General features: G+C 52.3%; 1 protein-coding gene across 3 annotated transcripts in view; it reads right to left on the bottom strand.

Annotated features, from left to right (window-relative positions):
- Positions 1-17,136, bottom strand: part of EVA1C (eva-1 homolog C) — a 93,376-nt gene that overhangs the window by 38,262 nt on the left and 37,978 nt on the right. For 2 of the 3 annotated variants that reach the window (XM_004711290.2, XM_045284939.1), the window contains exon 2: positions 2,091-2,287. The exons of the other annotated variant lie outside the window; for it this stretch is intronic. In XM_004711290.2, the coding sequence (XP_004711347.1) occupies positions 2,091-2,287 (197 nt within the window). The remainder of the gene's footprint in view (positions 1-2,090; positions 2,288-17,136) is intronic. 3 annotated transcript variants of the gene reach the window in all.

Below are 17,136 nucleotides of genomic sequence, written 5' to 3'. Positions count from 1 at the left end.
GGGGGGGGCGCCAAAGAGGTCACCGAGGACAATGACAACCCTACCAAGGATCTGGTTGTGACACTGGGGTTGGCATTAGCTCAGGCCCACCAGCTTCCCGAGCCCCCAGGTTCTCACAGGAGCTCACAGAGCCGTTCCCTGAAGGAATCGCTTGTCACCTCAGGGGTCCTCCCAAGACGTGGTCTCTGCGAGCCCCCCTCCCTTCCCCCACCGGAGGCACAGCTTCCTCATATCTTGCCAAAGGCCTCCCTGTGCTACAGATGCAGAGGGGGTTCTGGGTCAGCAGGGAAGTTTCTAGTTTCTGTGCTAGGAGCCCGAAAATGCTCAGGGAGGGGGCACTTCCTGTGGACAGTCAGTCACAGACTGGACCCACTGAGGTGCTCCTTCATGGGCGTCGACCTGCCCTCTTCCTACGTTAGCCAACCGTCCCCAGAGCAAGCTCTGCCCCAGCAGTTGAACAGTCGCACTGTGAAGGAGTCTCTTGATCTCTGGATGAAAGGGCCGGGCAGGGGACGTTTCTGGCCAACAAACTCTCCCAACAGCATCAGAACGGTGATGTTCCAGATGCTAACTTGTCGGCCAGCTGCGGCACATCTCCTTCCCTGGGGCTGCCTGGCAGAGACAGGCGCCCATGGTGGGGGCAGGGGGGTAGGGTGGTGCCATCCTCTGGTGCTCCTGGGTGCCAGGCGCTGGTGCTTCCCTGGAGGAGGCACTTCCGCCCGCTGGGCACAGGCCCAGCATTTTGTTTGTGCACTAAGAGGGCAGCAGATGCTCGGGACCAGGGAGGGATGAGCAGGCAGCTGGGGTGAGGGATGGAGGGGGCCAACAGCAAGATAGCTTCGACTAGGGGGTGGGCTACCAAAGAGGAGGGATGGGGATAGCGTGGGGTGCAAAGGGAAATAGCTGCTCGTTTCTGGAAAAGAAAAGAAAAAAAAAGGCTCACGCCTCTCCATAGAGCAGGAAGCCATGTTTCCAAGTGACTCAAATACACTAACTTTGGCTACTCGGTTGGTCTTTTTACCTGGAACATGATTACCTGGACCCTACGATGCTCGAAATGGAAGCAGTAAAGGGTGAGAAGAATTCTTTAGAATCCTGACTTTGACATATTATTAATTATTTGTTTTTAAGCCGTAGAAAGAGCTACATAGCAATGAAGCTAATTCTCTCTTTACTTTCCTCTTAGGACACGCATGTGCGCAGTCATCTTTTTGCTGGCTTATACAATCAAAACGTTTTCCGGTTTGCCACCTCCCCTAACCACCCAACTTCAGATGTTCATAAGGTACTTTGGAGGCATTAAAAAATCCAAAGCCCAGAGACTCAATAATGTTGGCCAACTCATGATGACTCTTGAAGTAAGACTTGCTTGGACAACTGGTGTAGGCTACATGATGGTTCATCACTGAGATATTGGGTTTGATTTCCTCCTACACCCAATATTTCCCTAAACATACCAACTCCCAAATGGAAGGACTTTTGTCCCCTCTCCCCCAATTTCTTATATTGTTTAGTGGAAAGACCAATCAATGAAGACCACCCCAAATAGCACCCAGTGAGAACAATATGGTTATCCAAAACTAGAAAAGCAAACCCTAAAATGCATATCAGCAAATGAACAAAAACAGCAAAAACCCTAAAAGGCAATTCTTGGTGTTTTTCTTCTTGATGTCTGTTCTCTGAGAAGCTGGTCTTGACCTCTAATGTCTACTTCACAGAGATACGTGTGGTTGACCCTACAGAACCCCTGGCCTTCCTTTGGGGCCCTGATAGGAGCTGCGGCCAGGGGGCTGAAGCCCCAGAAGATTGTAATAAAGAGGATGACTGTGAATAGAGCCACATTGCAGGTGCATGCAAGGAGCTCTGTAACAAAGATTCTATTGCAACGCGTTCGGTAAAGAAGTCTTTTGCGAAGCAAGTCACAGCGCAGCTGCTGAACTTGTGGTGTGTCAGTTGGGATTTTCTGTGGGTCAGGTTTGTTTTGAGTGAACTGTAGAATCACAGGTATGTATAATATACTCATGCATATATATGGGGAGAGCAGAGCCAAAACCAGTTTATCATCTTAAAGCATTTACAAGAAGCAATACCTGCAGCGTGGTGGATGCCACGCAGGTTAGGCTGTCTTTCCTCTGGGACACAGGCTGCCGGGAGCTACACGTTTGGTCATCTTGCCCATAAAATGCTGACTGGACACTTATTGTAGAGTGCCGAGGACACTGGAGATTCAAGTGGTCCCCATCACAGGCATAGGCGGTGTGGTTTTGCAGGAGTTTAGTTAGGTAACCTGGAAAACATTCAGCCGTGTAAAAATGGTGGCGTGGGGGCCTTGCGCTCCTCACCTAACTTCACAAGGTGCGAGAATCTGTGCCGGCATCGCAGGACAGGGCTGGCTGCTACGATCAGACTTGACGCCTCGCATTGTATTCCAATTCCGACACCAGCTGTCCCTCCCCTGGCACTCTCGTCTTCTCTGCTGGGTTTGACGGTTCATGACAATGGCCCCCAGAACTCACAGCCCACACTCACAGTTCTAGGGTCATTCGGGAGTGAAGGGTTACAAATCAAGGTCTCAAACACTCACTGCCATTGAGTTGATGCCGACTCAACGACCCCATAAGGCAGGGGAGAACTGTCCCTATGGGCTTCCGGACTGTAACTCTTTACGGCAGTAGAAAAGCCTCATCTTTCTCCTGCTGAGTGCCTGGTGGTTTTGAACTGCTGATGTTGTGGTTAGCAGCCCGAGGTGTAGCCCACTATGCCACCAGGGCTCCTAATTCAGGATGGAGATAGAGTGATTCAGTCAGCCTTGCCCACAGGCCCTCAGCCCCCTGGGCGTCTTGGGCTAGCCCAGTCTCTGTCCTGGTCAGGTGTTACAAAGCTCATTAACACCACCATTAAGTACCCAAAGGCACCCACTTGACCAGCAAGCCTCAGCCGGAAGCTGATGGGCAGTTCTCTCGTTCCTGGGTCTGCGAGCCTGGCTCCTCCAAGTTCCCAGAGGTACCCCACTCTGCCAGCAAGCCTTCTGCCCGAAGGTGCTGAGCTCATGTGCGCTACACCATCTCCTGCCGGTCTCCTGATTCTGCTGCTGCTGCTGGTTCTCAACTGCCCGGATGGCTCTTCTCTCCCTGCTGTGCTGCCTCTAGTGCTACAGCTCTCTGGCTCCTGGGTCTAGGAGGTGCTCCTCGCAGGAACCCAGGTAGGTGTTGTATGCCCTGCTCCTGGCTCTTCTTTTTTGGTGGTAGTGAGTTCCCCCTTTCCATCTCAGGGATGGCTCATTTTAAGTCAAGTTGGATTGCAAAACTGACCAGTCCTCTCATTAGGATTCCATAGACCTTAACTGTATGACCCCACCCTCACAAGGGTGCCACACACTTTATTTGTCTTATCAGCAAGCTGTCGACGTTCTCTTTGGTGGGCCCCAAGCACCGGATTTGCAGAGGTGGGAACGGAGATCTGGCAAGAGCATGGCTAGAAACGACGAAACACAGCTTTCCCCTAGTTCCTAAATGCTTCCCCTCCCCGCACACTCTCATGATCCCAATTCTACCTTACAAATCCGGCTGGACCGGAGGATGTACACTGACACAGATAGGAACTGGAAACACAGGGAATCCAGGGCAGATGAACCCCTCAGGCCCAGTGCTGAGAGTGGTGATACTGGGAGGGTGGAGGGAAGGTGAGGTAGAAAGGGGGAATCAATTAGGAGGATCTACATATGGCCTCCTCCCTAGGGAACGGACAGCAGAGAGGTGGGTGAGGGGAGACGTCAGACAGTGTAAGACATGACAAAACAATAATTTCTAAATTATCAGGGGTTCACGAGGGAGGTAGTGGTGGGGAGGGAGGGGAGAAATGAGCTGATACCAAGAGCTCAAGTAGAAAGCAAATGTTTTGAGAATAATGAGGGCAACAAATATACAAATGTGCTCGACACAATGGATGGATGGATGGGTTGTGATACGAGTTGTATGAGCCCCCCCCCCCATAAAATGATTATTTTTTTAAAAAGGATGGCTAGAAAGGCCATCTGAACGTGAAAGGTTACACTGCAGGCCAGCTGCCAAAGCTCCAGGAGCCCGCTCTCAGGGAAGTGACATGACTGGAGGTGGCTCTTATTACCACAGTTGATGTAGTTCTCCCCAACAACTGGGTAGGAGCATGCAAATCAGGTGTGTGTGTGGGGGGGGGCGGGGCTTGAAGACCGGGATTGGTCAGTTTGGGCATCCTGCGGGGCATAAAGCAAGCCACTTCAGAAGCAGAACCAGAGGCCCCCACAGCCATTAAGAATGAAGAGCGGTCAGTGATGTGCACATGAGATCCCTGTGTGAAGTGGCAGTGGCAGCCGGGTCACCAGAGGTCACAGCAGGGGACCTGAGCCAGGAGATGGAGCAGCCAGCTAGAAAGAATAAACCTGAAAGCCTCAGGCAGGAGACCGGCTTGCTGGGCGGGGCTGGAGTGGAGCTCTGTGGCACTTGCCTGAGCAGGACAGAGGCCAAGGGGCCACATAGCTGAGAAGAGGTGCTTCGGAAAAAAGAACCCTCTCTTTACCATTTGGTAACCTGTTAACTTCCCTAATGAGCCCCACTATGGTAAGTATTGTCTGTGCGTTCTGTGTGGCTGCTGTCGTGGATTATCAAAGCCAGAAGGAAGGGAGAGTCCCGTGGGAGGGACAGGTTGAGTCCCAGTGGGTAACGGAGGAGGGAGGGTGAAGGCATCTCTGACCCCTGCCATGGGGCAGTAGGCCTTGGGCTTGTGGAGTTGGACTCTCTTCTCCCTTTAGAAGCTGGGCATCAGGCATAACTTTCACTCTACCTCCTCGCCACCCCACTCTTGCACAGCACCCCTGGAAGGGCTGGGAGGGGATGGGAGCCACCTGAGCCGCTCGAGCCAGGGGTGAGGTCTGGAGACGGACTCAGAGCTGGGGCTGCAGCACACGTGCCCCTTCTCACGTCAGGGCTAGAAGCTTCTGCTCTGCTCTGACCAGTGCAACCTCAGAGGGCACTTTCCCCCCAGGAAGCGCTGAGGGCTTGGCTGGGAGCCAGGGAGTCCCGGGCATCTCTATAAAGCAGGAAAGCACGCTGAGTGGGTGGGTGCATGGAGGCATGTAGTGGCCTGTCCCGAAGGGAGATTCGGGCTCTCTGATCTCCCACAAGCCGACCTGGAGAGAAGGGATGCGGTTTGAGGTCAGGACGTCACCCCTGGACCTGCCTCATCCTGGAGGGCCTGCCTGCTCTGCGGGAGGAGGGGCGCACAGCAGGACGCAGGGGGCAGTGATGGTGCTGGGCCTGGGCCTCTGAGAAGGCCGTGGAGCCTGGGTCATTTCTCAGAAAGGAGGAAGGGAGGTTTGTCCGACTGTGGAGTCCCTTCCTCCCTCTCACACCTTTGTGAGGTCAACAGTCAGGTGCTGGGAGGAGAGCCAGGGACTTTTTGCTGAGGTGTGTGGGAGACAGGCTTGGCAGCCCGCAGCCTCTGAGAGGGAGGATGTGGCTCACTTGAAGAACAGGGAGGGGGCGATGGGAACACTGCAGTCCCCACGTGGACCAGGCTGTGCTTACACTGTTCTGTGTAGGTCAAAACAAGCCTCCTCCAAACCATCCATCTCAGGCAAACGCACACCACACACACACACACACACACACACACACACACACCACTGCCCTGAGCACCCCCAAAACCCTCGGCCAAAGGGAACAGGACATAGCCTACTCTAAGGATGTCACAGGTCCCAATCCAGAATGTTCGAAGGCCCAGGCAGGGAACGCACACACGAGCAGCCTCAATCCAGCCCTCGGCTCTCCCCCGAAACTCCACCCCGCCCCAGCCCCAACCCCTGCCCACTCACCTCCGAGGCCATCAGACCAGCCAAGAAACCACTGAGCTAAGTCCGCTCAGAGAGCAGCGTCTGAACTAAGAAGCGAAATGACATCAGGTAGTAGGAATATGACAAAGGCACCCCGAGGCAGAGAGAGGCCAAGCAGGGCCCTCCCTGGACCCCAGGGCCATGGCAGCTCTTGCCTTCCTCCAAGGCACGCGGGAGACCCCAGGTGATGATGGGGTGGGGCTCATCCTGGGGCTGGGGTGGTCTGGGGGCAGAGTCCTTGGCCTCCGTGCTGTTCGATTCCCAGCCGAAGCCTCGTGCAGCTATCATCCGTGTGTTAGAGACCCAGGGTGTGTGGCTACGACACAAAACAGGTTTACATGGGGCTGCCAGACCAGCGCAGAGGAGGAAGAAAGGCTGGGTGAACTACTTCAGAAAAATCTACCCAAGAAAACCCTAGTAATCACAATGGGCTCACAGGCACCCATAGCTCCCCCCTCCCCGTGCGTGTCCCAGGCTCCTCTGTGGTCTCTCTGCACCTTGTTATGAACTACATCCTGTCCCAAGGAACTCAGAGCATCCCCCAAGGCTGTCCGAAGGCTGGTACCCTGGTAGTGAGATCGCCTTAGGCTATTCAGGAAACGTGCCTGCCAGTTCGGACAGAGGTTTACTACCAACTGAGGCCAACACTCACTGACTTCTCAGTGTGAGTGTGTTAGTCCGGGTTTACTGGAGAAACAAATCCAGGGAGACACTCAGATGTGTATAAGAAAGAGCTTTATATAAAGAGTAATTGTATATTAAGAAAATATCCCAGCCCAGTCCAAATCAAGTCCATAAGTCCAATATTCGCCCATCTGTCCGATACTAGTCCATGAATTCTTCTACAGACCCACGCAGCACATGCAATGATACCGAAAGCAGGAAGATCACAGGCCAGCGGGTGAAAAGTCTTTTGGAAGCATGTCAGCGCTGGCGTGGGTCTCCATGTGGCTCCTCCAGCTCCAGGGCTCTGGCTCCCTCAGTGGAGCGCCACGTGGCTTGTCACTAGGAATGTCTCACAGGGAGATGAAGCACAGAGAATGGATCTGGCCTCCAGTGAACTATCTCCTTAGCGCCTCCAAATGAGGTCATCAAGCTGCGACCTAAATGACAGGCTAGACTACACCCTTTCACTTCAGTCTCAAGTTGACACCAGATTACGTAACTACCACAGTGAGACTGGTGGTAGGCTGGTTCATGGTTTGTCGGGAAGGCCATGTGCTATTCTGACGGAATGAAGGAAATAGGTGACAAGAGCCTTTAGGCTGTGGACATCCAGGATGGAAGGGAGCAGGATCCCAGGTTCACTGGGGGAAAGAGCCATCTGCTCCCTCCACAGACTATCAACAGGAGTACGGGAAGAACTTCTGCTGGGTTGGGCCAGCATCTTGCATGAGAAGTCCCAGGTGGCGTGGACAACGGCTCACCAAAAGCTTGCAGGCTAGAGTCCACCCAGAGGTGCCTCGGATGAAAGGTCTGATGATCTGTTTCCAAAAAGCGAGCCATCGAAACCCCTATTGAGCACAGTTCTCCTCTGACACACAGGAGGTCGCAGGAGTCGAAATCAGCTCAACGGCAACCCTGTGGTTGGCCCATCTATCCCCGTTAAACAGAACTTGAGCTCCGTGGGTCACTGACGTCGTCAGAGCGCAGTGGGGTGTGGGGTGGGGGGTGCTTGGCTGTGGGCCTCTGTCCACTGTGCTTGTATTCTGAGCGTGACATTCTGAAGTTGGAAGCCGGACTCGTGGAATTAGAGATCTTTCAGATCCTTTGCATTTCGTCTTACTTAACACTGCACAAGTACAAAGAAGATGTTTCAGCAGTAAACCCTCATGTAGGCTCAGTCCAACGCCTTCTTCAAAGACCTGCACATCTCCCGTGAGGGTTCTTTTTGGGAGGAGAGGGATCCGTGACAGGGAGGGGGTGTGGGAGGGACCTAGGGCAGCTGGCGACGCATTTTTTTCCTGAACTGAATGGCGGGTGCACGTTTTACTTTGTGAAGGTTCACTGAGCCACGCATACATGTTTTGCACCCTTTTCGGTCGGCAGGTTTTATTTCAATAGAAATGTTTGCTTCGATAGCCTTTACCTGAAGTTATCGGACCTGCAGCTCTACTCTCATAAAGCAGGTCTAGACAGCACGGAGCCTGTGGATGGCACACGGAGGAGGGGAGTGGTGGAGCTCAGCGAGCCCCGAACCCCGGAGCTGGTCCACCCCAGGACTCCATCTGGGTTCCTAGTGCTGCTGGACCACAGGGACCACGAGGGGCACCTGTCGGGAACAGAAAGCTGTTTTCTCCTAGTTCTGGAAGCTAAGGATTCCTTCCTTGCCGTTTGGCCTGAAAGTTCCTCAGTTCTGTGGCTTGTTGACGATCTTCACGGGACATGGCTCTGTGCTCCTCAGGGGCTCTGGAGGGAGAGGCTCCTCCTTGACAGCCGTGATGACTGGGTTGGACAAAGCCCAGAGCGGTGTAGGACAAGGTTTTTTCTCTTTCTTCTTAAAAGATAGATGAAGGCTCCTTGAGAAATGCCACCACCACAACACACACACACACACACACACACACACACACACACACACTCCCCAGAACAGCAGCCACTATGTCTTCAGAAAAAGAAGGGAGGTCACTCTTGGGCTCAACATCCCTGTCCTTGTTATAGTGAAAGCAAATGGACAACTTGCATGTAAACAGAGATGCCAGTGAGCAGAGGCGGAGCAGGGGGTAAGGACGGGTTTCCGGGAGGAGTCCTCGGTGGCACAGACGGTAAAGCCTTGGACTGCTAACCCAAAGGTGAGGGTCTGAGCCCACCCAGAGGCAGCTCAGAATGTCTGGCCTGGCGATCGATTTCCAGAAAATCGGTCACAGAAAACCCGAGGGCGCACAGTTCTAGTCAGGTGCGCATGGAAAGGCACGGGCCTGAGTGTGGAGCCCTGGTGGGCTGCAATCCACATGGGCGACAGTTCGAAACCCCCAGCAGCTCTGCAGGAGGAAGCCTGGGCTTTCTATTCCTGTAAACAGTAACAGTCTCAGAAACCCACAGGGGGGTGCTATGAGTGCGCATCAACTCCGTAGCAGTGAGGTTTTTGTTTTGGGGGGTTTTATTTTGGCTTTGAGCCAACTCAATGGCTGGTTGGTTCTCCAGGCGCCATGCCTGAGTTTCCTGAAGTGACCTATGGGAGTGAGGAGGGAAGGAAGGTCTAGGTCAACGTAAGGTTAGGACGTTAATCCCGGGGGAACACAGTCCTTTCCGGAAGGACTTCTCAAGGCCAGACGGGTGAATGTGGATTCTCAAAGACACAACAAGCCCACTCTTCCTCATGAATTCAACCAGTTCTTCCTCACCCCACCTTTTTTGCATGGAGCATCCCATTTAGAAGCATGGCATTCTAAAGAAGTGATCACTTGAGACCTGTAAAACATTTCCAGCCCTAAAAGCACTTTGTGTGCCACCTGGATGATCTCAGAAGACAGCCAGGACCCCCTAATGTGAGGGTGGAAGAGAAGAGGGAGGAGGAGGAACAGGCTTATATATCACACGACCGGGACCCAGCCTGGGATGAAGGTGTGTGGCTTCAGCCATTACCACTCAGGATTGGTACCTGCTTCACTGGGAGGAGCCAGTTCTATGATGAGCACCAGAACCCTCATCAACCACAAACCACTGCCCATAAATCTTGGAGAAATGAATTGTAACGGCACCCCCGCTGGTGGAATGCTGAGCAAGCTGCCTGTAAGCGAATCGCACTTCCAATCGGTGAAGTGGGTCATGTAAGATGAGCCAGGACCTACCTAACTTGTCAAATGTCTCCACAGAGTGGCTGAGCTTGGAGGGAAAGGGGATTATTTTCTCTTCTTCCTCGTGAAGAAGGCACCGGATAGGAGCTCAGGCCAACAGCAAAAGTTGCTGTTCGTATGAAAACATCCACAATGTTACATTTGTATACAAACTGACTCATAAGCTTTGTCTTGTGCAGCTCATGAATGGGGAGCTGGGGGCGTCAATGGTACAAAGCAGAAGAGTTTTTGTGAGCTCAGGCCCACGGGAACAAGGAAGCCATGCTGGGCAGATTTTGGGTTTTAAGTGGGCATTTTATTTCTTTGGGATCAAGGAGGAATTTTGAACTGGGTTGTAGACAAGTCCAACTTAGTTAGCTTAGGTTTCTGTTTGGGGAAGGGTGGTTGATTGCTTAAGTTTCAGCTCCTGGAAAGGCCAGGCATTTTGGGGAAACAGAAACTAGCTAGGTTTGGGTTGGCTGACATGAGGCTTAGCCTAAGTGACTCCATTTAGGGCCTCGTGTGAATAAGGAAGGCTGAAGATGAATGGATGCATTAGAATTGTGGTGCTGGTGAAGAATACTGGAAATACCATGCACTACCAAAAGGACAACCATCTACCTTGAAGGGTGCGACCAGAGTGCTCGTTGCAGGCAAGGGTGGCGAGACTTCATTTGATGTACTTTGGACATGTTGTCAGGAGAGACCAGTCCCTGAAGAAGAACACCATGTTGATGAAATGGAAGGGCAGCGGGAAAAGAGGAGGCCCTCAGGAGATAGACGGACACCGTGGCTGCATCAAGGGGCGCGGGCAGAGGAGCAACAGTGAGGACAGCGCAGGACTGGGCAGGCGTCTGCTCTATTGGGCACACGGTCACTACGGGGTCGGAACCGACTCGATGGCACCTAACAACAACAGCAGCATGATCAGACTCCCGTGGCCAAACTACTGGAGCCAAACAAGCCAAGAGATTCTCCCTCTCTTCCCTGAAGCCAGCCCTCCAACAATCCAAGTTTCCCTAGGGCTGACCCTGTTGGAACAAGCTAGGAGGCCATCAGTTGGGGAAACCCACATCCTTGTGCTAAAGTCCTTGGGTCACCAGGGGCCAATCTCACCACCTCACTTCTGGGAAGAGAATGGAATTCAATTGTCTTGTCCGGGCCTTGCTGAAAGGAGAGTTGCACCCTCACCCCGTTCATGCCTTAGCAAGGCACCACACCCTTGCACTGGCAGGTACTCAACGGTGTTTCTACTTGTTTGAAGTTCTTTTCCAGAAAGGAGTGGGGTTTGTGTGTTTTTTTTCTTTTCTTTTGCATTTCTGAGTGTGTTCAGAGGCTTGGCAAAGGCACGGGGAGTGGGCAGGGGACCAAGCCCTGAAGCCGTGAGTCAGCATTTCTAAAGGCGGAGGAAAGGCCCAGAGAGAGGGCTGATGATGGCGCAGGAGTACCAGGACCAGAAAGGGAAGCTCTTGTAGGGATATCGAGTAAAATAAGGGGTTTGTGGGGAGGTGGGTAGCGTGGGGGGGGGGCGGGCTTTAAAGGGAGACTGTGTCAAGGAGTCCATATAGAAAAAGAATGTTTGGAAACTGTGGGGCCAATTGGACAGTTCTACTTGACGTGATTAAATATGGAATGCTATATGGGGTATTAAATCCCAACTGATTAAGAAAAGGGGGAAGTTCCCAAAACCGATCTCACTGCCATCAAGTCCACCTGACTCTGTAGGACAGGGTATTCAAGACTAAGCATCTATTTTTTTATTGATATATTTAATTTTATTTATTTATTGACTTTGTGTAAAGCACTGCAGAAGAACCGAGGCATGTGAACTGTGGTGCTGGAGAAGAACCGTGAAGGAGTCCTGGGCTGCTGAAAGGACAAGCAGGTCTGTCTAGTAGAAAGTAAGGCCAGAGAGCTTCTTAGAGGCAAGGTTGGCAAGACTTCGTCTTACATCCTTTCGACGTGTTGCCAGGGGAGACCAGTCCCTGGAGAAGGACATCATGCATGGCCAAGTGGAGGGGCGGCAAAGGAGAGGCAGGCCCTCGATGAGTGGACGGACACCGTGGCTGCCTCCATGGGCTCAAGCACAGGAACTGCTGTGAGGACGGCACAGGACCGGGAAGTGTTTTGCTCTGTGTGCACAGGGCTGCTATGGGTCGAACCGACTCACTGTCACCCAGAACACGCAAGAAGCGGAAGACAACCAGAGGAGTGAAAGCAGACCCCCTGGTGTGACTACATTCTGGAAGGAGGGTCACTGCAGGTTTGCTCCTTGAGACTCCAACGTGGCCTTCCGCTCACTCTCTCTTGCCGACTGTCACATGGGGAAGATGGAGGGGACAAGGCCAGACTCGGAAACCTCAGAAGATAGGAGAGGCACAGATGGAAGGGACCTGGGTCCCCAAGTGACCAGACAGGGCAGTTTTGACGTTAGGCACCGCCCAGTAAATTCTGATGCAGTGTCTTTGTCACTGCCCCTCCACTGGGCCAAGCATCATGCCCTTTCCCAGGGGCTGTTCTCCCCCGAATAGCATGTCCCAAGTCCATGAGACAAAGTCTCTCCATCCTTGCTTCCAAGGAGCATTCTGGTCCTACTTTTTCCAAGCCTCCACCATTTCCAACCACAGGGTAATTGTTAGGTAGCTTAGCTTAGGGACAGGGCGCCCATTACCTATGCTCAGAGGTTCAAGCTTCCGGCTAGGAAGAGATGGTACACCTAGGTGGGCGTTATACCTGGATTGGTCCATCTGGGCCAGGTGAATTTGATTCAGCCAATGGGGTCAACCACGCCTCCCGGGGGTGGGGGTGGGGGGGGAGGACCTGAAAGCCAGAATCCAGAGTCTGGTGGTCCTTCTTCTCAAGCTGCTCCTCAAAGGCTGGGCAACGACCTCCTCTAGACTCGGGACTCCACGTGCGCGTGTCAAGGGCCCTGAGGTGCCTGTGTAAATCTGAAGCTTCTTTTACCTTCCATAAAACTCACTTGGATCACAAACCAGGCTTCAGCATGAATTCTTTCTCGAGCGAAGCCAAGGACTGAGGTCTATCTCTCCCACGAGAAAGATCTAACATGATGTGTCATAAACTAGAAACGACCCTTCATTCTGTTATGCCACCAAGACTCGGGGCTGTTTATTTTTTTAGCTAACCTGACTCCAGAATTCTGTCAATGGTGCTTACGTTAAGTAGCAAGATGGTGGGTTTCTCTAAAAACTTCTCAGCGGCTGTATAATGGTGTTGTCGACACCTGTCATGGATTGAATTGTGGCCCCCCCTCCAAAAAAAATGTGTCGACTTGGCTAGGCCATGATTCTGAATTGCTTGGCAGTTATGTAATGATGTGATCACTCCCCACGATGTAATCTGCCAATCAACTATAAGGGGATGAGGGTGGCAATGCTCCTAACACCCTAACATGCTCCGGAGCTGTGGGTTTCCCTGAGGTGTGGCCCGTATCACCTTTCATCTTGTTTTGTTGTTAAGTGCTTTTGTTGTTAGATGCATATGTATCCCTCGTACAACAATGGACTGGTCCTGCGCCACCCTCTGAACTATTCCCATGTCTGAACTCCTTGTCGCAGCCGCTATGTCACGCTAGCTCATTGAAGGCCCTCCTCTGTTCCTGCCCGCCTGCTTCACCGAGCACGACGTCCTTCTCCCAGGACTGCCCCTCCTGACATATCCCGAGTCTGGGAGATGACGGCTCCCACGGGTGTTCCCGCTGTGCTTCCAGGAGGACGGATTTGCTCATTCTCCTGGCAGTCCGTGGCATGTCTGAGATTCTTTGCCAGCACCACAGTTCAAAAGCAGCGGTTCTTCTTAGGTCTTCTGTATTTGTTGTTCAACTTTTGTAAGCAGATGAGGCACAGGAGCCCCAGAAAACCCCACGGAACACGGCTTTCCCAGGACACACACAGAATGGCCCTGAGTCAGCGGTGGCCTGACAGCAAGAGGCTTTCAAAAGTGTCGGCGGTGAAAATACTCCCTATTTTGAATTTAAACACAGGAAAAGTCACCGCTGCTAACCTTTGACAAGTAAAATGAACGCGGCAGTGGTGGCGGCAGCATTGGGGAAGGTCGCGTAGTCCTTTTCTGTGCTCAGAGAGGAGGCTTTCCCGCTGCCCCTGGACTTCCCGTTCCCTAGTCACTTACCAGTTAGTTACCCCTGACTTTGTTCCTCTGACTCCCAGCATCCTCCTCTCTCCGCCTGGGCCCAACCACCTCCTCACTAAGACCTGCACTTTCCAGGATGCATCTGGCGTCTTTTCCGTGCAGGTGTCAACGCATGCATTTCTGGGTTCTGGCTTCTGGTGCAGCCTGAGCATTGCCTGCATGTGGCTCCCTAACTCCAACAAAGGTCAAGACCCCTTCCATTCACCTGACCTCAAGGCTCACCGCTCTCCCCCTTGGCTCCAGCCACCAGGGTCTCATTCCACCTCTAATGTGGGGGTTGGGGAGAAGCCAAGCCCTCACACTATCATGAGTTCAGTAAGCGCAACTGCACAGTTAAAAATATATATATAAATTACAGTAAAGTCATAGAGAATAATAGAGATAGAAGAGAGGGTAAACGAAAGAAGTCAGACACATTTCACCGTAGTGTGCTCACCTCGGCCCTTCTTGGTGGTCCAGGTGGGCATGAGGGGGGAGAGGGGGGCAGGAGAGAGAGTGATTTATTTCTAACCAAGGCTTATATATCTTTGGGGCGTGCAAGCCCCCTAATTACAGGTAAAGACATATGTCACAGGAAGGGGTTGTACTATGGGTACTACAGTAATGGGAGGGAGACAATCTAGGGGTGTACAGTCTATAGGAAGGGGAAAGATTAGGGGTGTACATGTGACTAGATGGGTGGACTCTAGATTCATGATGGCGGCCTAACCTTGGTCACCCTTGAGTGGATTTGACCTCCCTGGGCTCTCCTTCAGGGAAACAATCTGCTACTATCCTTATCAGAAGGGAGTGGGCCCCACTTGGGCTGGACAGACTATGCAGTCTGATTGCTCTAGATGACTGATAACCCTTAGAGAGAATAACCTCTGACCTACTTTTGTTGACCTCCAAGTGTACAGTCATTTGCCGCATGTAGCAAGCAGCTAGGTTTGGCATCTATTTGGGGGAGACAACTTGGAGAAATCTTTCTGTTTCCCACACTCTAACATGCCAACCATGCTCTTCGCCTCCCACCCCAGGACCCTTGATTTGGCTGCCTCTTTGCCTGAATCATCCTTCCTTCAGATAGCTGCTCTCTCCCCGACTCACCTCATCCTGACCTTTGTTCACACGGACCCCTATCAGAGAGGCCTCCTTTGGTGACTTCAAAAAACAGCCCGCCACCCTGCCCATCACCGTGGCTCAGCTGTAACACCACCGAGGTGTGACATACCATCCACCTCTTCCCTCGGAATGCAAGCTGGAGTTTGCTTTTGTTTACAGACTCCCCTGCACCTGTAAGAGTCTGATATGCTACCCAAAAAACCAAACCTAACTCACTACCATTGAGTCGATGCCAATGCCTGCCCTATAGGACAGGGTAGAACTGCCCCTGTGGATCTCCAAGATGGTAACTATTTAGAGGAGGAGAAATCCCCATCTTTCTCCCAAGGAGAAGCTGGTGGTTTCGAATGGCTGGTGTTGGGGTTAGCAGCCCAATGCATAACGGCTGTGCCACCAGGGACTCTTTCTGACACGTTAGTGGAAGCCAATAAATAGAATGAGTGAGGGAGGCTAGCCGAGCAAGAGCCCGTCATAAGTGAACAAATGAGCAAAAGACTGAAGCAACACACACACCATTGACACGAGTCGATTCTGACTCCTGGCAGTCCCACCTGTGTCAGAGCAAAAAGATGCCCCACAGGGTTTTTCATGGTGGATTTTTGGCAAGTAGATGGCCAGGCTTTTCTTCTGAGGCACGTCTGGGCGACCTGGAACCTCCAGCTTTTCCGTTAGCAACCCAAGGGTGTGAACGGCTGCACCAGCCAGAGTCTTCACAGAAACACATCCACACACTCAAGGGAAGTCAGGAAGTCCGGTACTGAACAAAGACATCCGCATGTGAAGCTGCTCTTCCTTGGCCTGTCTTCCCTCCTCACCTGTACATGTCTGCAGGTGGGGTCTGCATCCCGCTCACCCTTCTCTGAGGAGCCCTGGTGGCACAGTGGTCATGGGTTGGGCTGCGATCTACAAGGTCAGCAGTCTGGGGAGAAAGGTGGGACGCTACTCCGGTGGGCAGCTCCAGTCTCGGCAACGCACAGGGGCAGCTCGACCCTGTCCCAGAGGGTGGCTGTGAGCCGGCAGTGACTCAAAGCCTGCCAGTTAACCCTTCTCTAGAGAATGTGGTGCTCTTGAATTCACACCGCACCAAAATGGCAGTTTGTTGGAGGACTCATTGAGATTCTTTTTCAGTTTGAGGAACAAATAGGTCTAAAGGAGCAGATTTGGGGGCTCTCAGGTGTTTGGGGTAAGGCCTCCCAATGAAATTCTTACAGGACAGCCCCGGCAGGTGCCTTTTGTGATGAGAAAAAAAGTTCTCATCTCAACGTTCTTGACCTCACAAGGTAGCTTCCCGCTTTCTTAAAAGTTCTTTATAATAAACCTCCACGATTGTCCCGTGTCCTTCAGGAAAACCTAGCAAGATTACCCCCTGTGGAGTCCCGTAATCCAGTCACCAGAACTGACCCCTGTGCTTTTAGTCAATTGTCCCAGCAGATCCCCCCAGAAGCCAGCTTCGATCAGACCTGCTGGAAGAAATGCATGCACACTTGAACTAGAATCCTTAGCAACACTTTTTGACTTAACCCTTGAGTGGGTGAAAGTATCTTACATATAAATGTGTGCATCCTTGCGTGTGTGTGTGTGTGTGTGTGTGACAGACAGATTGATTGAGATGAGAAGAGGCTATGATTCATTCACTTAAACCTTAACTCTCCATGGGCTGCGCTGGACTTAGGCTACAATCTTTCAATCACACCCACTATTTCATTTTGAACAGGTTTGGCAGCCGTATTGCTCCTTCGTTTTCCAAAGGTTTCAAATCCCATAAAAAGGAACACCTTGTCCAGCAACCAAGTTCCAACCCCAGAAAGTTATTCCGTGCACGCTGTCTGGATTAGATTGTTTCGAAAGTAACTGGATCAATCCCCACTCGCCCCGAGCTTCTAGACCAACCACTTTTCCTTTTCTTGTGGATGCAGAGTGACACCCCCTCCCCCCGAACGACAGAGCCACTTGGCGATGGAGCCGGGACTGGAGTACATTTGATAACTTAATGCGACTTCTTACCAGCACTTAAAAACTCAGATATGAAATCTACACTTGATCTTTTCAGCCTGGAATTGGCCAAATTAGTGCCTCTACCCCCGTGGACAACAAAAGGCTCTCAGAAGCACTCAGAGGAGCTACCAGCCAAGAGGACCAACAGAGTCTACTACACAGCACACCCCGGGGCAGAAAGGTGAGGCAGCAGCCCCTTCCCTTCCCCTCCCGCGCCACCCCCAC

The sequence above is a fragment of the Echinops telfairi genome, unplaced genomic scaffold, assembly GCF_000313985.2.
Source record: "Echinops telfairi isolate 266 unplaced genomic scaffold, ASM31398v2 ScPeMD7_7469;HRSCAF=8507_0, whole genome shotgun sequence".
NCBI lineage: Eukaryota > Metazoa > Chordata > Mammalia > Afrosoricida > Tenrecidae > Echinops > Echinops telfairi.
The sequence above is the reverse complement of the archived record's forward strand: the minus strand, read 5'-3'. Positions and strand labels throughout refer to the sequence as shown.